The sequence below is a fragment of the Heloderma suspectum genome, chromosome 4 (genome assembly GCF_057233095.1).
Source record: "Heloderma suspectum isolate Gila_16-S chromosome 4, 16-S_ref, whole genome shotgun sequence".
Lineage (NCBI taxonomy): Eukaryota > Metazoa > Chordata > Lepidosauria > Squamata > Helodermatidae > Heloderma > Heloderma suspectum.
This window is the reverse complement of record NC_139461.1, coordinates 283903224-283927329: the sequence shown is the minus strand read 5'-3', so window position 1 is coordinate 283927329 and position 24106 is coordinate 283903224. Positions and strand designations below refer to the sequence as shown.

Sequence of the window (24106 nt, the reverse complement as noted above, 5' to 3'; positions counted from 1 at the left end):
GCATATTTATTTCTGTGCTAAGTTTCTGGAATTTATTTTGACCATCTGGTCCCACTGGCTGTTGGGGAAAGAGGCCAGCATCAAATTGTACTTAGATGAAGGATTTAGGCAACCCTGTTTGAAAATCCCCATCTGTATAAGATGGCCTCCTCCAAATAACTGCTGCCAGGTGTGTTTGCTTTTTCCATCAATACAGAAGCCCCGCCTGTCATGTTGTCAAAAATGGAGGTGACTAAACTGAATTGCCAGCCAGAGTGGGATTACCAAAGCTTAAATGAAACTAGCACATTCTCTGACAAACAGGCAACCTGACAAGATTGTTACTATGTCCCAGTTGCAATTAATGCCTCAGTAAAGCACACAGCACCTAAAATCAAATAACGGCCCTTTGATCATAATCTATAGGTATAGGTGGCCATCCTTTATTTAGGGTTAAACGTACTGTTCCCAAACCCTTGTACTGTTCTTGGAAGCAGACATAGTGGTGATTTGGACATCATACTAAATTATAGACCGTTACAAAAATGAGCCTTCTTTCTCATGCGCTTCTTCCTCCTCCTCCGTTGTGGCTGCAAAGAGGAATTTGGAAGCTTTTGCTTCCACTTTTGACTACCTGCAGCTTGCTTGGTCGCCCAAACCGAGACAAACTGTGGTTAGTCTTAACTATGGTTAATGGAAACAAGCCAACTTCAAACCATAGTTTATGAAGCTGGCTAACCATAGTTAAGATTAACCACAGTTAAGGATTTGAATGACATGTTAAAATGTGGATATAGTAGCTTTATGGGATTCATTCCAGACCCTCTAGTTTCCCTGAAAGAACAATCATTTATCTATGGTCTATAATTGGTTTGGCAGGTGTAAAGTAATAATCAGGTGTGAATGATGAGAGCTTAAAGAACAGTTAATAGCAACTTGAATGCTGAGCATGCTTATGCCTGATGCAAGGTTTGTGGTTTTCTTAGAAAACATTACCTCATTTTTCTTTGTAATTATTCTAGGTGTTGCATTGCAGTCGAATCACACAGGCAAGAAATACCAGATATGTTTCCTACTTTACTGACAAACAACTGATTTGTGATGGAATTAACCTAATTCTATTCTGTTCATTTAAATTAAATTTAAATTGAAAATTATATATTGCCTTTAAGTCGTAAAATGCCCTCCCCCCCCCCTTAAGGTGTTAGATTTATTTTTAAGAGACTGGAGGGAGCAATTATATGGCCACTAGATACTATCTAGAGGGCCATAGGATTTTTTGGTTTCTGGGAACTGAGGTCAGAGCCAGGGCTCCGAACGCACTACCCAGAAGCAGTGCTCACCGCCTCCCTCATAGCCAGCGCAGTTCTCTCCACACTGGCTATGTCTTCGTGTTAGGAAACAGAGTACAGAGATGGGGAAAAGGGGATTGTCCTGGAGGCGGCGAGGGGAAGAGCCTGTGGAAGCTGCTTTATGCAGCTTCCTATGTGCCACGCAGCCTCCTTCCCTCCCCCTCCCCAAAGCCGCAGCTAGACTGCTGAAATCGGCTGCCTAGCCAAAAATGCAGGGCGACCAGAGTATGGAGGCAAGGATCACTCTGCATTGTACACTCTGCAGCCTCCAAAGACAGAGGCTGCCGACTATCTCAATAGTATTGCGCCCTAAGTGTATTGTATGTATACTAAAATTTGTGGCCCACCAGCTGGCCTAGATATAGGTTCTCATCCCAGCTTAAAGTTGAAAATGATGGCATCAGTTTCTCTTCTCTTCGCTTCTCTTCGCTTCTCTTTCTTTCTTTCTTTCTTTCTGAATAACCTCTCCTATGTTCTGCTGGTACAAAGGTCTGTTCTTTGGAACACATGTAACCCAACATCTCCCATTTCCTGGTGGTTGATTGTTGTTGTTTGTAATGAATATTTTGTTCAGGATTTACATATTTGAAAAATGTTATTAGCTCTTTGAAATCAGCAAATATAAATGTAAGAGCAACAACAAAAGGAAGGTGATTCTTGCTGAGAACGTTTCTCTTTGTTTCTTTAGCTATTTGGGTGTAACCCCTTGGAATTTCCTCTTGGTATTGAAAAGGAAGGGAGTTCCCACATTTTAGTCAAATGTTCCATAAATTAGAACCTATTTTCCCCCCTTGAGGTGTGATTCACCTGGCTAAGCCTCAGGTGGAAAGCCTGAATACCAGCTGGGTGAAAACCTCAATGGACTCATCATCTCAGTCTTCTGAAAGTACGAGACGATGATTCAGTGTTAGTAGGAAAGAGACTGAAATAATTACGGTGATAAATGTTACAAATATAAATTTGTAGCATTTCTCATGCATTATCTCAGTAAGCCTTGCAATTGCCCTTGCAAGAGAATTAGTATTCCATCATTGCAGAGGCTGAGAAGCAGTGGCTTGTCTAAAGCCATCTAGTGAGAGTAAAATATCTTACTGTAAACCAGTGACCACTGCTGAAAACTTAGTTCAGGCTTCTCTCTCTCTCCCCGCCTTAACATCTGTTGGAGCCTCCTCCAAAGTGGCACCTTCCAGATATGTTGGACTACCACTCACATAATTCACATAATTCTCAGCCAGTATGGTCATTGGTAATGCTGGCTGAGGTTTATGGTAGTTGTAGTCTAACATATCTGGAGGGCACCAGGTTGGGAAAGACTGACCGAATGAAATTTTACCTGTCTCACTATGCTGTGGGTTTTCCCCAACACTGCCAGCAACAACCAATGACAAGGTGTGAGGAGAAGATGAAAGTAGACAATGATCAAGTGAGCCTGCAAGGGTGGCCCAGTGTATTAAACCCACAGAGATGACTTGGGTGTCATGTCCAGAGGTAAAAGCTTTTGTAGTCCTGACTATGCAGAGCTTAACTCAGACTGATGACTTGCCTAACAACAGGAAAGGGTGGGACAAAGCAAGCAAACAAGTATTGAATTTTGAACTTGGAACTGGCATTTAAGGCCAGGAAATTAAGATTTGTTTGCTTGGTAGAAGGGAGATGAAATTGAGAGAGATCAGTTAGAGAAGATAAAAAAGAGAAAATATTCTTAACTTGGATATCCTTCAGAACTGTCTCTGTGGAAAAGGTTGAGGAGGACTCCATTTCTGAGGAAATTGAAAGCAAAAGCTGCCAGCAACTTACATAATGTATCCTACTGTGACACATTGGGGCTCTCATGAAGTTGGCAATGGGAGTCATTTCATATCTTTCTATCTGTATTCTGAGCTTTTACTGCCACCTAGTGCCTATACATAAATGATTAGAAAGAAATATAAGATTATTTCAGTGGAACAGTCTGTTAAAAAAACAAATACACACACACCCTTATAGCCACTGCAACTTGGACTGTTGTCATTGCTCCTACTGTTTATTATTTGTTTATTTAAGAGATCGGGGGGGGGGGAGGGTTTTCCTAAGACTGCCTTATAGCACAAGATCCTCTCAAGGCATCTTACAAACATAAAGCAATGAACATACTGCTGCCTATCATTTATATAGCACAATGTTTAGAAAGCTATTTGCCACCTTTCTCACAAGAATCCACTTAGGGCAAGAACCCACTGTACAGATGGTACATTGAGGCTGAGAGACAGGGGTTTGCTAAGTGCACAGAATGATTCCATCGCGAAAGCAGGACTTCCAAATTCCAACACATTATCTAATGGACCATTGGGGCAAAGTAACTCTACATGTACAACCCATGCCATCTGAAACAGCTTTCTCCAGCCTGGTGCCCTTGAGATGTTTTGGACTTCAGTTCCCATCAGCCGCAGTCAGCATGTTCAATGTCCAGGAATGCTGGGAGTTGTAGTCCAAAACATCTGGAAGGCACAAGGTTGGAGAAGGCTGATCTGAAAGAGCATCTAAGCCAGAGAGGATCAGTGGGCAATTGATGCACCTGCTCTGGCCCCCAAGGTAATTTTATCTGGCTTCTGGGAATAACAGTACGTTATTTGGTGCGTGGTAAAATGTTTGCCGACAGTTTTACCTGTAAGGAAAATAAAATTGTTGTCAAATGTTGTAAGAAACAAAGGGGGTTGATCCAGACTTAGTCATGCTTAGAACAGGCCCATAGAAATCATTGGGACAAGTTAGTCATGACTAACCTAAGTTCCATGTATTTCAGTGGGTCTGCTCTAAGCATTGACTAAGTCTGGATCCAACCTGAGATCCTATCTTTCATCTCATTTGGCTTTCTCACTCTTCATTCTCATGTGGCTTTTGTATGTGATGTCCTCAAGGGCCTATGCTCCAAAGCCTTGAACCCCCTAATGGTGATGCTGACTTTACAATAAAGCCCAACCACATATATAGGGGCTGGTTTCTTGCTTCCAGAAGCAGACCACCGTCTGAAGAACTGAGCGTGAAGGCCTAGCTCAGTGCTTACAAGTTGTCTTCGGGAATCATGAACTTGGCCATCTCTGACCTATTTCTGATCTCAGGCAGGGTCTCATGACTTCCTGTATGTCAGTCCCATCTCTGATGCGTTAAATAAAGGCAAGCTGTGCTTTTCCTCTTCCCCCAGAATATAAGGCAAGCTATATCCGGAGTCGCTCGATTCGCTCGGTGTCTGTTGAGCTGGATGGAGAGGTGTATAACTTGGACTTGGAGGATGGCTACCAACCTGTCTTGCCCAGGAATATCACAGATAAGCACGAATATGATAAAGGTGCTGAAGGAAGAGAAGATGACAACGATCAGGATGTGGGGGAGTACAGTGGTACTGGAAGTGTTTTAGAGAATCCAGCTCCTAACTTAATAAAAGTGACACACAGGTAAGTCTTTGTGGAGCTTAGTTAAGGAGTTGTATTCCTCCTGCTGCTGCTGCTGCTGCCGCTGCTGCTACTACTACTGCTACTATTATTATTATTAATGTAGCACCATCAATAGGCAAGATGTTCTGTAGGGTGGCAAAAGGAAAAGATAGGCCCCTACCCCCAGGAGCCTACAATCTGGGGAAAGCTGGAAGTTGTAGGATTTTTCTGTCTAAAGATGTGTACAATTGCACCCTAAAGGTATGATAGAAGCCATATAAACTCTAAACTCCTTGTTCATCTCTTATAGCTCTAAGCAGTGCTTCTTCTTCAACCCTTGTTTATTTCTTTATTGTTTACATTTATATCCCATCTTTCCCCCAAGGTGCTCAAGGCAACATACATGGTTCTCCCTACCTCCATTTTATCCTCACAACAACCCTGTGAGTAGGTTAGGTTAAGATAGTGACTGGTTGAAGGTCACCCCAGTGAGCTTCATGGTTGAGTGGGGATTTGAACCCAGGTCTCCAGGGGTTCTAGTACAACACTCTAAACGTTACACCACACCAGCTCTCAGTTTTGCATCAGTGAGTTAGCTTTATGGAGCTTTGGGACTCCAAGGAACCAGGCATTCTCTGTGCCCAGGACACACTCCAGATTCCACAACCTGTACCTCCATCCCACCCTCCAGTGACAAGTTAACAATAGCTGTGGACATTTAAGGATCCCAGTGCCAACGTTCAGCTCCTATTATACCAATCGTTTGCTCCTGCTCAAAAGCTATTCTGCAAAATATCTACTACTTGCTATTGTCTAGAGTTTCAGAACTCCCATTATCTCCTCCCCACCAACAGTATTCAGTGGCCATAGTTGACTCTGCAGGCACAGGGTCAGTGGAAGCTCCAACAGTTCCACTCTGCCTGGCAAGCTTCCCTCATTAAGCTTGGAACAAACTGGTATCTGGCTTTTCGTCTCCCATCTTGAAAACATTCTTTATTATTCTACACTGAAAAGAAGTTATCACGTAAAATCTAACCATATTAGCCCATTATTAACATTAGTGATGAGGCCTTTGGCTCAGTTAACCAGCTCAGCATTCTGTTCGACAGTTTGTAAAGCTGTGGTGGGTGACATGCAGCCGTGGCTTCCCTGTGGTCCTCACCACCCCTAGTACAGTCCATGTCACACACACCCACTGTCACACCCCCAAATAAGGTTAGAAAGTGACATCCAGAGCGCTACGGAACATCAAAACATCAAATATAGCTTGTTTGCAAGCTAGACGATCCTTTTAGGGCTCTGGACACCTTTCCCCCTTTCTTTTTTTCAAAAACCAAATAAACCCATTTTTAAAAAGTCACTTTTCAAGTTGCCTGGCAGCCTGCAGCCTGCAAGGGGAGGGGGAGTGAAAATGGCCCCCAGACATCCCTAAGTTGCCCATCCCTGTTGTAAAGCAATAACTCTACTGAACTTTGTGACATCGAGGGTTGAAAACAGTTTCCCATATGAACCTGCATGTACTTTGAAATATTCATCTGAGGCCCAGTATTTCACCACCAAGAGAGGTTAGGTTAGTGAGTACATGAGGCAGGTCATTTTCTGTAGCATCAACCTAACTATAGAACTCCCTCCCAAGGTTAGATTGTAAGGCTGGCCCATTCATGAGACGGGGTGAAGCCCCCACCTCAGGCAGCAGAATGGAGTTTTGTGCTGCCGTCACACCATCCCTACTGCCTCCCGCAGGCTCTCTAGAGAGCCCTGCCAGCTGCTTTCCTGCTGTGACATTTGCCATGGCAAGAGAGCATCTGGTAGGGCTCTCTGGAGCAGCCACCTTCTAGAGAGCCATGTTGGCTGAACAGTGTGGCTGTTCAGAAAGCTGGCCAAGCTGAAATGCCTGGCTCTGCTGGAGATCCTTCCTCAGAGCTAGGCATGGGAGGAGTGTCCCAGGAGATCTCCTGGGCCACCCCTCCCATGCCTGGCTGTGAGGAAGGACCTCTTCAGAGTCAGGCACTTTGGCCTGGTGGGCTTTCTGAAGAGCTGTGTTGGCCACTTGCTCTGGCTGCATGGCTCAGTGGTAAGGGCAGGGGGAGTGACATGGTAAGAGGAAGGTATGGGGGGTGCAATGCAGGAAGCAGGTGTGATGCAGTGCCAGTAAGAATAAGGGGATGGGAGTGTGACATGGGAGAGGGAAGGCAGTGGGGACATGATGCAGGCGGGAAAGAGGTGGGAGAGGCAGGATGTGATAAAAAGGGAAGAAGAAGGGGGTAGGGGGCATGATGGAGTAAAGGGAAGGAGAACAGGCTGAGGGGGGCACAACATGGTGGCCCATGTGCTCTTACCTTTGGAGTGGGAGATCTTGCTCCAGGACTGTCTGGTTGCTCAGTCCCTACTGGGTTTTAGACTGGCAGTGAAAACTCAACTGTTTCTCCAGGCCTTTTGCTTTTTTTAAGGCCTGGGTTTTGGATGTCCTTTTGAGAGCCCTGGTAGGCAGAGCAGCAATTAATAAATACTGTTAATAAATAAATCTGAATAACAGCTTGACTCCCATGCCCATTTTGAAAGGCAAGAGCTATATGCAAAATAGCGAACTGAACTTAGTTATCTTCAGGCTGACTGTTCAGGAGCACACTCTGCCTTTCCAGGATGAGCCCCAGTTTGACTCCGGCATCTGTTTTCAAGAAGGCTGGAGAATATAAAATACTAAGCAGTGTGAGTGCAATCTCTTGAGCACTGAAATCCCATAATGAAAGTTGGTATGCACGTTCAGGACTGACTATTAACCAAATATTTCAAGTTTAAAGGCTTGCTTAACTCCAACATCTGTTGGGCGGAATAGAAATGTAATAAATAAACATACTAAATAACGACATAAATGTTGGGGAAGAGAATGGAAAGTAGAATGGGATGCCTCTCAAAACATGATGCACCTCAATTCTTAACAATGGTCAGTATATTACTTGGCCTTCAGGGCCCGTTCTGCACTCTTGCCCAGATTGAACTAGGGCAAGTATCTCTCTTTGTCCTCACCCACCAGTTATACTACTGCATAAAGGATCCTCATGAACTTAATAATATTTTTTTAAAAAAATCCTCAGCTGACTAATACCTTTATTAGGACCAACCAAAGTGGTCTATTTCTTCATCTATCCCCAACTTTTTGTACCACTCAGCCCACAGGTAGGCAACCTGGTGCCCTCCATGTGTCTTGGATCACAACTCTCACAATGTCTAATGATTGGCATGCTGGCTGGGGCTTCTGGGAGTTGTAGTCCAAAACATCTGGAAAGTATTAGGTTGCCTGTCCCTATGCCTGATTAAGAGTTTGGGAGAATGCAACAGCTTGCACACTTTTGTGGCATTCTGGTTGGTCCTTGTAAAGGTGTTGTCCTACTGTGGATCATGAATGCAATGTTTTCTTGTAGAGTAAATGTGTTGTTGGAATCGGCCATTTGTACCACTTGCTCTTTCAGGCAATCTGGTGACCTCTTTCTTTTTTGCACAGATGCTACATCTTGGAGAATGATACTGTTCAGTGTGACACAGACCTGTACAAGTCACTGCAAGCTTGGAAGGACCATAAGCTTCATATAGACCATGAGGTTAGTGGTTCTGATAGGTGCACATAGACTGGCATCCATGGGAAACACTACTTGAATGTTGTAACCAAATGCCAGAGCATCTTGAGTAGGCTCATTTTGTGAGCAAGGAGGCTCCAACCTCAGATAAACTATCTATTCTAAACTGTGTGTGCTCTTTGTTCTGCCTAATAAATGGTTACAGAGTGATTAAAGAGCTAAATTTAACCTTTAAAGCCTTAAATGGATTGGACCCAAGTTATTTGAAGGACCACCTTCTCCCGTACCAGCTTGCCCACATTCAGCAGAGGCCCTTCTCATTTGCCCACTGCAAAGGGCAGCTAGGCTGGTGAGTACAAGGGAGCAGGCCTTCTCAGTGGTGGCCTCACACACCTCTGGAATTAGCTTCCATCAGGGATGTGTCAGGCCCCACCTGTTTTTGCTGGCCTTCCCATAGTGCTACTAGTTTTATCGGTAATTTCTTTATTGATTTTTTTTTGTAATATCTGCTTTTTATACAGGTATTACCAAAATTTCATTGAATATGTATTTATAGATGTTTATTGCATTCACTCAGTATTGGTTTTATCGCATATGTCGCCTTGAGACCTAAAGGCGGCCTAAAAATTATTTTAAATCAATCTATCAATAAAATTAGGGGTAGCAAGATGAAACAGTAAACAGACATGTGTCAACTTTTGAGTGCATCCAGGTCAGCTATAAAATGAGTAAAGGCAGTGGAGACTGCAGCTCTTTTGAGATGTTTGGCAGAATGAGACCAAGAGGGTTTATCCACAACAATGGAAGGAGAAGTGAATGGAGGATTACCCTGATTTTTTGAAGGAATCTGCTTTGGTTTGCACAGGGCTCCACAAGCGAGTGCAGCACACCCGTATAAGTTGGTCACAGAACAAATTTTGGGTAGGGTAGGGGGATTGGAGTAAGCATCATCAGACTGGTGGAGGCTGCTCAACCAATAAGGGAGCCCCCCCCCCCCGCACATCCATGCTCTCCTTGCTCCTTCCACTGATACTTCCATAATGTGATGGATCGAAGCTTAGCACTAATTACTTCCTTACACCAACAAAACAAACAGTAAGGAAACACAGCTGCAGATCCTTTGCTACTCCATAAAATCCTCCCATGAAATGGTCTTGCCAAAAAACAATCTCTTTATCTCTCTTCCCCGCCCCCCCATTAATTACTTTCTTTCAATAAAGCAAACAGTAAAGACATGCAGCATGGATATTTAGGGAACAAACCTCATTGACTACAATGGGAGTTACTTTTGGGGAAACCCCTGCTTCCCCAAGCTATGCCCGATTCTGCCAATTTCTTTTTTTTCTTCCCTTCTAAAAGTGCCATCTCACTTTGTCACTAGCATGCATTTGTCCAGCAACACCTACACCCCCTATCACACAATTGCACAGAGCGTGATAGAGCAATTGCGTGATAGAGGCATAATGAGATGGAAAAAATCACCCTATACCCCCATCTCACTATCTTGCATTTGCCAGCTATTTCTATACCCCCTGTCTCACTATTGCACAATAGTGTGATAGGGTATATAGATATTGTGGGACAATATCTATATGCCCTATCTATTAGCTAGGGGATATAGATATCCCCTATCTAATATATAATAGATATCTATTATTAATATTATAGATAATAGATATCTATAATATTATCTATTAGAGCAATACGACAATGGAACCAATGACCTAGGGAGGTGGTGGGCTCTCCCACGCTGGAGGCGTTCAAGACGAGGCTGGACAGCCATCTGTTGGGGATGCTCTGACTTGGATTCCTGCACTGAGCGGGGATTGGACTCGATGGCCTTGTAGGTCCCTTCCAACCCTACTATTCTATGATTCTATGAGGGTGTAGGTATTGCGGACAAAAGCGCTATTTCGGTTTAATGCTTTACTTAAAAAAAAAAGTTAAAGGCTGCCCAGAGCACTCCTATACTTTGCAGGATGGCCACCAGAGTTAAGTTGTAGGCAAGGTGAAGTAAATGCCATGGGGTAGCTCAGAAGTCTGGCAGCCAGCTGTGAAATGGTGGAAACATCGGGGAAACACAGGCAGGGAAAACATTGGGGAAACACCCCTTGACCAGGGTCAGTGAGGTCACGGCCAGGTGAAAGACACACCCCTGGGTAAGGCTATCATGCCGTAGTAAATACAGAGGGTGGTGTACATCACAACAGAAGCGCAGACAAGCCAAATTGAGGAAAACAATCAGACTAAAAGTAGTCTCAGAAGAACCGGTTTTTCTGAGATAAGCTCCAGGGTGGCTGCGGGATGGCCACGACCTCATGTATCCCTAATGAGCTCCAAATGCTGCCAGCCTGGAGTAAATCACTCGTGGATATTATGGCCCCAGGTCATAATATGTAGCTTAGCCTCTTCACTGTGATTCTTGTTCTGCCCTCTTTTTAAGCAAATACAGTGAATGTGGATGGACAGAATTGGCAGCATTTTCTCCTGCCTTCTGCTCATGGACTGTATAGGGATCTCCAAGTTGGAGGCTGCAGAAGATTATGCCACCCAAAAGCAGGATCTTGTAGACATCAGCAGCTCCCTCCTTCCCACTTCCTAAGGGCAATTCTAGTTGTCAAGTGGAAACTGCTGCAAAACTGCTCTACAATCATCGTGTCTTTTCTCACTGTTTTGTGAGTAGTGGAAGGGACAGTGATATGGAAAAACGACTTTCATCTTATGGTGCATTAATGGAAAGGTTTTTGAGCCAGCAGCCTCCACTAAATGGGGAGGGGAGCAGTGGGGAGAGATTTTCACTGATTCTCCCTTCTCTTTGGCACATCCCACACTGTTCCAGAGGGCCCCGCAACTCTCTGGAGCAGATTTTTGGGGGTGGAGGAAGCTAGAGGGCAGAGTGGGAATCAGCAAAAATCCTTCCTCTCTTCTGTTAGCAGAGGCCTCTCCTTGATCAAAAGTCATTCTGCAAACAAAAGGGTGCTGTTGGATGTAACCCAATGTCCTCAGTTGCACAGTGAGCTGGGGGCAAAGGGAATATATGAGCCCATCATAAAATCCCAGTGGGCCCTGCACTGAGTGAACATGCCCTTAGTTAGTACATAAAATTGGGAGCATCTACAAAATACAGAAGTATAAAATATGAAAGCCATGATCCTTTCCTTGAGGCCTCCTTGTAGGCTCAGCAGTGCCCTGTTTCTCCCTCTTCATCCCTCAGGCTGAACATGTGTGCAAGCAGTGGTCCGGGGGAGGTCTGTGTACACCTCCATAATATTCATCCAGCTATATTCACTTGGTCTCCACATCTCAAGTAACTTCCTGGTGCATTCTCTTTGTGGACTGCAAAGCAGGGAGGGGAGAAACAGAGCTGTCTTAAGCCCTATGGGCACCCTGCACAAGCCAGCCCTCTCCCTCGTGCCCATTCAATAATCAAACAATAATTACAGATATGCAGAAAGTTAGAGATGGAGCCACAGATATATTCTTGTGTTAGGCATCAGAGTCTTGTGTCTTGTGGCACCTTAAAGACTAACACATTTATTGGCACATAAGGTTTTGAGGACTATAGTCCACTTCAGTGAGTATCTCTATCAATGTAATTAGCACAAATGTCACTGATCATTCTGAGAAAATATGCCTTGGTTTTTGTTTTGTTTTTCAGTTTCCAGTTTTCCCATAATAGGCCTTAGGGAAAAACATGGGAAAATGTCCTATTCTTTTCCTGGTCTTTCTCTCTGCCCCTCAAACACAACCTTTGTATATGTATTCAGACCAATAGTTTCTTTTAGCCCAGTGTTATCCATTCTGCCTAGCTCTATGAGGTCTCAAGCTTTTCCTAGCCCGACAACGTGATGGATCTACCAGTCTGGAACAAGAGGCAAAACACATCTCTCATTACAACTTTAGAGATAGGTATGATTTGGTGCAGTATATTAAGATACGGCCACCTGTTTCTTAAAAAAGAAAAGAATATGACAGTAAGCCCTTGATCAGCCCAAGTTCTCAACAAGTTATTTGTAAGCAGTAGAGTGAGTTGCTCTGCTTTTGCTGTATCTTATTGCTCACCATAATGCATCCTTCTGGGAATGTAGAAATCTAATAGAAATAATAGAAATGAAGCTTTTCCATCCTCAATGCAGTGATGGCAACAAGATTATCTTCCTCCAGAAGTCAAGGTATACTTCTAGCTAGAAGTTGCTCTTGCTTCTTCAAAGTTCCAAATTTACACCATCAAGCTTGGCTTCTGGCAAGAGCACAAATTTGGTGCAACAGCTTAACTCCCCTGCTCTTCAAAAAATGGATTGAAGTGCAACAAGAGACTAAATTGGGTGGTAGGTATGAAGAGCTAAAGGGGAGAGGGATTTAATGGCTATCAGCTGGGTAAGTGGGATGGTAGAAAGCCAACCAATTCATCTTGCAGCTCCTCAACACACTGTATCCTTGATTGTTGTTGTTGTTGTTGTTGTTGTTGTTAGATTGAAACTCTACAAAATAAAATTAAAAACCTGAGAGAGGTGAGAGGTCATCTAAAGAAGAAGCGACCAGAGGAATGCGATTGTAACAAGATAAGGTATTCCCCTCTGCCTATTTTGGATTAGCAAACCTTAATGAACAGTTTGTGGTTGGTTAAGAGTTTGGGCAGGAGAGGCACACAAGCTGTGAGGTTACTTAAAATAGGTAACAGTGCAAAGAGATGCTTCCACCCACATCTTGAGCACTGGGCTTGATAAGTGACACCCCCCTCCCCCTCCACAAATAAGGGAATGGCTACAGGACTCAAATGACTGACTAATTGTTATTCATGTTATATAGAAAGGATGCAGATTCATATCTAATAGAAACCATTTGCAAAATTCCCTACGGTTTTATTTAAGAAACAACCTCCCCAAAATGCATGCTTTGGAGTTCTGTTTTAGTAACCCCACCAACCAGACCAAAGTGCTTTTTAAATTTTCTCAAATCTTAAAAGCATTTCAGTGGTTTGATATAGGACAGGGGGGAAAAAAACATTGTAGAAAGAATTCTGGGGCATTTTATTTTGCTTGAACAAAGAATTTATAACTTCTAACCAAGAATTAGGTTAGAAATTTATATGCATCAGGACATTCATTGCAATAGTATCTGTCTGCTTCCCTTATATTTCCAAATCATAGTATGCAAGGCTGCCTAGTATACTTCAGTAGCTCTTGTAACTCTGTATGGCTTACAATGCACGCTGAGGGTGAAAGAGGGTGGTATACATGTGGCAAAGCCCTTCTATATACAGGTAAGGTTACAATTAAGTTGAAAGCCATTGTTTGCCTACTTAATTTGTATAGATTTGGTTTAGAACAGGAATAGCCAAGTTGATAGGACATGGGAAGCTGCTTTATACAGAATCAGACTATTGGACCATTGAGCTCAGTATTGCCAACACTGACTGGCAGTGGCTTTCAGGCAGGAGTTTTCCTAGCAGATGTCAGGGATTGAACCTGGGACCTTTTGCATCCTTTCTATATAACATGAATAACAATTAGTCACTCATTGCCCACTTTCCAACTCTCTCTCCTAAACTGATGAAAGCTGGGCTAAAAGATTTGCTCTTTGTTGCTTCCTTTGCCAGCAGGCACCCCTCTCGTCAGGAAATAGGAGATCACAGCGATAGCGTTCAAAAATAGATCATGACGTGCTTCTGATTTGACAATCAATAGCTCTTTCATCACAAGATAGGAGATTGTCCTCGAGGCCTCTGCAGTGATGTAGGAACCCTCTGGGCTGATCTAGTTCCTGATGGGAGCAGCACCTGCTGGCAAGAGAAGAAGCAGAGGACCAGTCTCTCTCACTCCTTTCAGGCCTAGCCAATGCTGCTTCACAACTAAAAGCATCCAACTGAAAGCATCCACAATATTGGCTGAGCAAGCACAGCAGGTGAGGTGCTGCTTCTCACCTGAGCAGGAGACGAGAGGCTGCTGCCTCCTTTACAACATGTTACAGGCATGGGCCCAGTTGCCACAAGTAGCAAGTAAGATGGTCAAACAGTGTTTGGACTGTATGAATTTAGACTGCAGCTGAGATTCACATGACTGAATGCCCCTCCTCCATAACAAAGCAAGCCAAACAACAACAAAAACCTGCCCATAGAAAACTATAATGCCCTTTTCCCTGACATGCTAGTATTTTTCTTCTGAGAGGGAACTGCAAGGAGCCCTTACCTGGAGTCTGAAGTGGTACAAGCTAGAAACAGGGTTGCTTCCTTGTCTGCTGTTTGTGAGAACACCCCTGGAGTAGCTGCATGCACTCTCATTTCTGTAGTGCTTGTTTTATTTTTCTCTCTTTCTTATGTGGAAGTGAACGCCAGAAATTCTAGAGAGTAAAAAGGGGGTTAGAGAGGGCCACTGGTCCAATAATACTTTTAGAGTACTACATTGTACACAGCAACCGAGCCGGGGAGAAAGTACAACCATCTTTAGATTGGTTTTGGGGGAGGGGGATTGTGTGGCATATATTGTGTTATTTTTCCCCCTCTTGCCACTAGTTTAACTCCATTCTTTTGTTTTTATTGGACGTTTGTGTTTATTGTATATATTTAATTTTTTTTTGTCAGTTTCATAAGCTGCCTTTCGCTTTGGGAGACAGGGGGGTACAGAAAGATAAATGAAGAAAGGATTGTCTGACAGCTAATTGTACAACTGGGATGTTTGTTTTACAGCTTCCATAGTAAACACAAAGGCAAACTGAGGCACAAAGGATCTGGTCTCCATCCTTTCAAGTAAGTGCAAACAGGCATCCCCAAAGTGGAAATAAATGTGAAATGCTTCTAAATTAACTTCTGCAACAGTCTTAGAAAACCAAAATCTAACCAGACACATAAGGAAATAATACAAATGTAATATGCTGATGCACATCTGTTGGGCCATAGTTTCCAACTGGTACAGGATCCTATAGATGGGTGTGCTCCACATACCCTTCACACATTTGGGATTACAGAGTTACTGGTTGTGCTGCTTCAGCGAAAACAATCCATAACTTGGATCAGACCTGGAGAGAAGGTGTGCCCGTTGTGCAGAATGCAGTGGTAGACTGTTGATAGAATTCTGGACTGTGCCACCTCAGCGAACAGGAAAAGTTTATTGTTGAATGCACCTGTGATGAAAAAAAAACCCAGAACACACCTGTGTGTGTCATACTGCAGCACAGCATGGAGACAGTTATGCTAAGCCTTTCTCCTTAATGTACTACATACAGGGACTGTTTGTGTTGTTTCTTTCACGGGAAGCATTTAAAAACAATGATAACCTCCAGTCAGAATTGTGGGCTACCACTTTAATCTCCACCTTTGTATGACCTCATTTTGCATAAAGTGTAATAACATAGCTCCAATGCTCCATCAGAAGGAGTCACTGAGGTTTCAAAAAGCAAAAGTTCTCCTAAAGACTGATGTGAATGTAATTTTGTTTGGCTTGTGTATTGCCCCTGCAGTAGGCCTCTTAATTTAGACGTGCCAAGATAGTGATAAATCAGATCCAGGTTTACTTACAAGGAGTACTTTACTGAGTACAGTCAGCACACAGGCGTACCCAATGGTTGGATCAGACAGCTTCTCTGAACCCAGAGCCATGGGGTAAAATGGGTTTTATACCATACATGTTAGCAGTGAGGCAGCATGACAGCAGCAAGCATTAATTAGCGTTCATTCCCAGCATAGCCCCTTCATGGATCACTGCCTTGTTGTGGCGAAGGGGCTCGCGTAACTCAGTGAAGCCATAAGCTATGCCATGCAGGGACACCCAAGACAGACAGGTCATGGCAGAGCGTTCTGACAAAATGTGGTCCACTGGAGAAGGAAATGACAACCCACTCCAGTATTCTTGCCAAGAAAACCCCATGGAACGTATCACAAGGCTAAAAGAGATGACGCCGGAAGATGAGCCCCTCAGGTCGGAAGGTGTCCAATATACTACTGGGGAAGAGCAGAGGGTATTTCCAAGTAGCGCCAGAAAGAGTGAAGCGGCTGGGCCAAAGCCGAAAGGACACTCAGCTGTGGATGTGTCTGGTGGTGAAAAGAAAATCCGATGCTGTAAAGAACAATAATCAGTCAATCCTAAAGGAAATCAACCCTGAGTGCTCATTGGAAGGACAGATACTGAAGCTGAAGCTCCAATATTTTGGCCACCTAATGCGAAGAGAAAACTCTCTGGAAAAGACCCTGATGCTGGGAAAGACTGAAGGCAAAAGGAGAAGGAGACGGCAGAGGATGAGATGGCTAGATAGCATCACTGATGCAATGAATATGGACTTGAGCACACTCCGGGAGAGAGCGCAGGACAGGAAGACCTGGCGTGCTATGGTCCATGGGGTCACGAAGAGTCGGACACGACTGAACGACTGAACAACAACAACCCAGCATAGACCAATAGTGCTTGTTCAGAAGGAAAACAATCAGAATTTTCCCAGCACAGCCACCTGTAGCTCAGCATAAACATAGCCTCACTTCTCAGGCACATCGTAGGCCCTGATAAGATACCAATAAGATTAGCATGGAATGTGCTGAGGCTGCACTATCGACCTTTGACTCATCTCACATGCTCAAGAGGCCCACTATAACAAGCTCATGTAACACCACTAGCAAGGAAATTGCACCAATAATGAACCTAAGCAAAGCATTATGGATCTCTAGGCCCCTCTAGCACTACAGGTGACTGGGTTACAGGCCTGGGGCCAATACATTCCACCCCCAGATGATCAAAGGACGATACCAGTCTGCACGTCACAATCTCTTTTTAACCAGAGGGCCAGATCTTCTTTGCCCTGCCATTTGATCACCAGGCGGTTGACATCTACTTTACTGTATATTTTAAAATATGACAGCCATATGAGCAAGCACACAAAGCTATAAAACTACTTATGATAGTCATGGTTACAGCAACTACTTGCTTCCACCGCGCCCCCCCGATTCTTTGAAATCGGTCTGAAGAGAGAATCCTCTTCTAGGTGATGTATTTTCTCACTTTGCACATACAAAGCCTTTACACTGTGATTTATCACACTCTGCTTGTCAGGAATGTACACATGGCATTCCTGATGCAACATGGCACAAATACCATCCTGGGCTGCTGTAATCATACCTAAGGCCAGGCGGTTCTGCAAAACAGCAGTTCTCATGCTTGTCATTTCTATCTCGATGGCTTCTAGTGCCTCAGCAGTGTTGTTCAATACTGTTTCCATTGCCCTTCCAAAAATATTCACTTTGCACATTATTGTGGCTACTCTACCCTCAGGTAATAAGCGCCAGGCATAATCAGCCAAACTGAAGATGTCTCGTTGCCATCTCACCTTGCAACCCCTGCAGTTACTTACTGCAGTGCTCTTCAAGGTATTTACAAGCTTATAGGGACCCCACAGCAGTCCCAGGGAGCATCTTCCAATCCACCCTGGGGGCAGCCACAGCCACACTTTTTCTCTTCAGATCCAATAACTACCATTAGGAGCAGCCCAGTTAATTCCAATTCCAGTGCTCTTTCCAATTTGTGCACACCCACCCTTGGGCATTGTCACCTGGGCGTGCATGTATGGTCTGGCACCCCCTACTGAACTCCACTTGTCGTTGAAAGCATGGTGCCACTCTGTTGTGTCTCACTTGTTCCCAACAGACTAATGGCCGTGGTGGGGGTAAGTCATCCTATCCCATCGTGTAATTGCTCAAACCCCTCCCTGATCCTCATGGATTTGTTTGCCTTCTGCATGTTAACTCTGAAGGCTCTGTCCTAGGTGGCACTAACATCAAACCATAGAGTGCTGGACTGGGAGTCGGGAGATCCAGGTTCTAGTCCCCACTCAGCCATGGAAGCTCACTGGGTGACTTTAGGCCAGTCACATACTCTCAGCCCAACCTACCTCACAGGGTTGTTGTTGTGAGGATAAAATGGAGGAGGAGGAGGATTATGTACGCCACCTTGAGTTCCTTGAGGAAAAAAGGCGGGATATAAATGTAATAAATAAAATAAATAAAATTCGAAGTTGTAACTGACAGTAAAGACATTTGCAAATATCGTGTAGTATTTGAGAAATCATAAAATGCACACAACAAACTTTCATTAAAATCTAACACCATGACTGGAAAACACCTCTTGCATGGTAAGGCATGATGGAGCAGATCTAGCAATCATACTCCTCCAGGTTACATGGTCAGGGCCCATCAAGATCAAGGGAAGGGCATACTCACACATGCAAAGAGTCCTTGGCCACCGCTTTCACATCGGCAACTCCACGCTATATGAGTTCTGGCATAGGGAAGTCCAAAAGCCATCAATCAAACTCGGCCTGCTGTACACTGAGCTGACAACAAACACACAGACTCACAATCCACAGCGACAAGAATTCAAGTCTATGAAACGCCTCACAGTACTTGCCATGGCATGTCTTTAACAATCCACAGTTCCAGTCCATGTGCAGAGTGCCTCTCAAAAGCCTAGACGATGATGGATCCATACAGAGAAGGCTTTGGGCAATGAAGACAAGATGTTTCCAGCAAAGACTCCCTGCCTCTGCATCAGCTCAAAGGGGAAGGTGTGGCTGTACACCCCTTCTAGATCCCTTGACAGACAAGGACCTTTAGCCTTTCAGCAAGGCTTCTGTCTAAACAGAGCAGCAGTGCTCAGCTTTCTAGCAGTGACGCTTCAGCCTGGGCAACCTTTCTGCAAATCTTACTCTACCTCTGTCAGATTCTCACAGACATCTTCTAGCCTCCCTGCCCACCAAGGCTAGACCAGCGGCGGAAAGGGAGTTGGGTGATTCCTCCTGGCTGTGCTCTGAGAACACTGACAGAGATAAGCTCACACAGACTCTGACATTCTAAAAACTGAATAGGCCCAAGCTCTTCCAGACTACTTCTAATCAAATCTTGGCTATAACTTACAAGGCCCCACTGCATTACTGAAGCTGGGCCTTGACATTATTTTTGCTCCCATAGTGCCTCTTCATTCTAAAATTTTTACTCCCCTCCCCTCACACTTTCTTGGCTTGGTTGTTCAGAGATTGCTGAGGGGAAGCGACTGTCCAAACTAGGGAGCTTGTAAACACATTGCCAGTGCTTCTGAGCTTTCAATGGGTCTACTTAGAAATCTAAATTTAATGTGGTAGGTGGCAATATTGCAACCGAAACTTTCCCCACGAACTGAGTTCAATCCCAGCGGAAGCCGAGTCTCGGGTAGCCGGCTCAGGTCGACTCAGCCTTCCATCCTTCCGAGGTCGGTAAAATGAGTGCCCAGCTTGCTGAGGGGAAAGGTAGTCACGACTGGGGAAGGCAATGGCAAACCACCCCGCTACAGTCTGCCATGAAAACGCCAGAGCAAGTGGCGTCCCTCCAGGGGTCAGTAATGACCTGGTGCTTGCACAGGAGGAACCTTTCCTTTTTCATTTTGAACTGCACAGCTCTTAACAGCAAGGGAACACCAATTGAACTTTTTAATGCTTCTCAAATGAGGACTAAGGAAACTGAGACTTGAGTGAGGGGGAAACCTCTTGGGGCTATCAATCACTAGACAGGCTAGCCAGGGATTCACAACATGACACACGCACACCCTTCTTCTCCCTCAACCTGGCACACAGAAACAAAGTGCCGAAACTCAGGACGCTGCAGGGAGATGGGGGTCGCTTTATATTTGCATTCTTTATGCAGCCATCAATCTTCTTTGGGAGGCGGCAGTGGGTGATTTGCAAGACTTGAAAATAAAGCTTCACAGTGTTTCTTTAAAAAAAATTGTAAATTCCACGTTCAAAACAAGACACAATGAAGTACAGGGCAACCGAATCTTTGCCTTGTCAGGGGTGACAAATGACTCAGGTGAGCTTTTTCTGCTGAGGTCTCAAATAGGAAAAGAGTCTTAGTTTGCACTTGTAACATCACTTACAGTGTCAGCCAGCCAGCTATGCAGATCTCACTGTTTTTTAAGACAGCTACTACGATATCTTCTTTTTCTTAATCAGGTTTGGTCTCCCAGCTTACACAGGGTTTGTTGCAGCTTGCAGGAGCATGGTAGTAGCGTTTTTGGCTTGGCTAGGAACATGCTGCCAGTTTCTTGATCTCTTCAGCGCACACGCTCAGGCAGTCTGACACTGGACACCCAAATCAGTGAGATTTCTTCATTGCAGGGAATCCCACGGCAAAAGCTTAATGATTACATTCTTCATAAATCATATAGCTGATGGTTAGTAGCTACAGGCTCTATGGAATTCTAAAACAGTTCAAAGTTAAACATTATTACCATGACTGAGATCATCAACATGGTCTCTCCACTTCATTCTGCCCTGGGACTGTCCTCTGGTGCACTTTTTACTCCAAGAGGCGTCTAGCCCGTGCCCTCGGTACTGATTCTTCACCTTCATTTTGTTTCTTGGCCTCATCTCCTGAGTCTTCATCTTCAGTTTCCACTTCCTAGGGATTTCATCCCAATCGGGTGAGGTGATGATGTTGCACACTCTGACACTCTTTGGGCAGTTCTTCTGAGCTCAGTGTATCAGTTTAACGGCTACTTCTTCAGCCTTACACTCCCACGCTTCGTTGGAGGTCAGGCTGTCTTACAACATTTCTCTAATTAACAGCCTCAAATCTTGCTCTTTCCCCAGCTCGTCCTTGAGCTTTTCTGCCGTTTCCTCTCTCCATTCTGACTCCTTCTGCCTGACAGTTTGCAATGCTGTCAGCACAAGCCATGCCAGAGTTCCTGCACTCTGAGCCTCCTTAGCTGACCACTTTTCCAGCTGCAGAGATTCCACTGCAGTTTCCAGAGCCACTGGCGTGCAGTCCTTCTCAACCTCTGGGCATGCTTCTGTTCCGCTCAGGACCACCAATTGCTTTGCTACCGGACCCCACAGCTCCAACTGTGGACAGCCTGGGAGTCGGTTTAACATGCCAACAACTGCATCCTCCTTCCCTTGGAATCTGAACATAGCAGTATTCTTGGGACCCTGCTTGCTGCACCAATTGTATTGCCCCTGCAGTAGGCTTTGAACCCTTAATTTAGAGGTGCCAAGATAGTGATAAATCAGATCCAGGTTTACTTACAAGGAGTACTTCATTGAATACAATCAGCACACAGGCATACCCAATGGCTGGATCAGACAGCTTCTCTGAACCCAGAGCCATGGGGCAAAATGGGTTTTATACTACACATGTTAGCAGTGAGGCAGCATGACAAAAGCAAGCGTTAATTAGTGTTCATTCCCAGTGTGGACTAACAGTGCTTGTTCAGAAGGAAAACAATCAGAATTTTCCCACCACAGACACCTGCAGCTTCAAGGCAAACAAGCCTCACTTCCCAGGCACATCTTGATAAGACACTGCAGCTCATTAGTATGGAATGCGCAGAGGCCGCACTATCAGCCTTTGACTCATCCTGGTAAATCAAGAGGCCTGTTAGGGAAAACAGCAGCCAACTGACCAAAGTCAGAGAGCATTATGGATGTCAGGGTGGAAACTGAGCCGATAGAACCCCACAGCAGTTCTGATTCTGAAGAGGATCAGCAGTCTGTGGGAGAGGAGTCAGCTCATCCCTCACAGGCACAGCAGCTGGCAGAGATTCCTCCTGCCAGCATTCCTGAGATAGTGACCCGGGCAGTGAGAGAGTGCGGGAGGGGGGCTTGCTAGACGCTTGATGCAGACGCAGGGAGCAACGTGTGATGGAAAGCGCAGAAAGGAGGCATAGCGCCCGTTTGGCGCGCAAGCAACGGCTGCCTCCCGTGGACCCAAGGGAAAGAGGGAGGATCTCTCCCTAGCCCATAAGTTCAGGGTCTTCAAATGATTCTCCTTCAAACAGAGACCAACTGCCTACCCGGAGCACAGGCTACTCCGCTGTTCATTGCTTAGTCGCTGGTGATTAGCATCTGAAAGAGTCATTAAGTTATAAAAACGATTAAAGCCTTAAAAAGAATCCTTTTGTCTGTGTCTTGAGTTAGCTATTGGAGTGTACTGAAAGAGGCTGCTAGGGCGTGCCTGACAATGGATTATCTAAGCCCCTCTAACACTACTGATAGCTTGGTTCAGGCCCAAGGCCTTACAGCTTGGTAAAATCATCAAGAGACTTCATTACTTGGATTTTGCAAGTGTAGCATTTGTGTGAAATTTCCTCTCATCTCTAGAAGTTTCCTCTTATGTTCCAGTATCATGTGGGGGCTTATTTCACACATACACACCACAACCATGTGAAAATAATTTCATTGTGTGGTTTTTTTAAAGTGTGAATCCTCTCTCAGGTCATAAATGCTAAGTGTATAAAGCACATTTGAGGCTCATATTTGTTACCAGTTTGTTCACCAGGGTAATGAGATGTAGAGCTGATTCACACAACACAACAGCCCACCATTAATTTACTTGCGGGGGCTGTCACATTGTGCCAGGTGCCCAGCTTGCCTTGGTTGTCATGTTTTGTGAACCCAGGCAGCAGGGGTTGTTTGGGGGCTAGGCAACCCTCAAATAGCCCTAAACCAAGCCATGGGTTATTTGAGTGTTGTCTAACCTTCTAACAACCCAGCTACCTGGGTCTGCACAACAACCCACGACAAGATGGTTGCCATGCAAAAATGGTGGCCATGGGCACCCAGCACGACATGACACCCCATACAATTAATCTACAGTGGGCTGTCATGTAGTGCGAACCAGGTCATTAGGTCATTCCTCCTGACAAATTCTTGGGTGTCTGTGCTGCAGGAAAGCCCTGCAAGAGAAGGACAAGTTGTGGCTCCTCCGAGAGCAGAGGAGAAAAAAGAAACTACGGAAGCTGCTCAAGAGGATCAAAAACAACGACACGTGTAGTATGCCAGGCCTGACTTGCTTCACACATGACAACCAGCACTGGCAGACCGCCCCCCTCTGGACACGTAAGAGCCCTCTTGACTCGAGCCTTGCCCAGAAGATCATAAGTTATTGGTAGGCCTGCACTTAACCATGATTGCTGTGAAGTTGCCTTCCAAGGCACCAGAGAGCATTAGCGTATGCATGCTACCCCCACAGCAAGCAAGCAGTTGTGCCTGTCAAATAAACTGAGTTATCTCAGAGCTGTGCCATCTAGTGTGTCCCTCAGAACTGACAGACTGAACCACCTCTTCGTGTATCCTTAGTGCTGATAGAAGAGAACTGTGGCTAGTTTCCTAAAATGAGTGCCATCGGTGCTTCAGCCTTTCTGAAAGCCCCGCACTCTGAGCTGGGAGCCTTTCTCCTTTTATCCTAGAGCTGTGCTGTGGTGGCCAGCTGCAGTTACTCACTCTGGGGTGAGGGAGAGGCACTCTGCAGCTGCTTAGAAAAAACATAAGGATGAACCTTGGTATTACTTTGCCCTCTGCAGATCTACCATTTCAGAGGTAATGTGAGCCTTCCGACTGCTAAGCAGAGCATCTAGTTGTTTGCACACATTGGCTCTGTTCACACATAATGCTAACCAGTGGCTTGGGTTGTTGAATTCTGGGTTGTCGTGATGTGTGAACGCCACAACAGTAACATACCATGGCTTGTTAACTCAAACAACCTGAAAGAGAGCCTATGGTTTGTTGTTGGGTTGTGAACTACGGGTTGTTTAACCAGTTGTGTTTTGACAGTTGTATTTTGGATATTCAGAGGCAGTGAACATACGAAGAAGTTTATTTAGCTAAAACAGGCTAATACAGCGAGAAAAAGCAAGACAATACATTCAAAGCATAGAGCATACTTTCCTTCAGTCACCAGGCACCTCATGCTCTTATCAGATCAACAAATCAGAGAAGAGTGGTGATTAATGGCTCCAAAGGCCTGGCCTGTAATACCTGTTGACTCAGCCCATGGAGAGGA

General features: G+C 44.8%; 1 protein-coding gene across 2 annotated transcripts in view; it reads left to right on the top strand.

Annotated features, from left to right (window-relative positions):
- SULF2 (sulfatase 2) overlaps nt 1–24106 on the top strand; it is a 475361-nt gene that overhangs the window by 441062 nt on the left and 10193 nt on the right. For both annotated transcript variants that reach the window (XM_084854074.1, XM_084854073.1), the window contains 5 exons: nt 4513–4762; nt 8244–8340; nt 12789–12883; nt 15002–15061; nt 22994–23163. In XM_084854074.1, coding sequence (XP_084710200.1) covers nt 4513–4762; nt 8244–8340; nt 12789–12883; nt 15002–15061; nt 22994–23163 — 672 coding nt within the window. The remainder of the gene's footprint in view (nt 1–4512; nt 4763–8243; nt 8341–12788; nt 12884–15001; nt 15062–22993; nt 23164–24106) is intronic.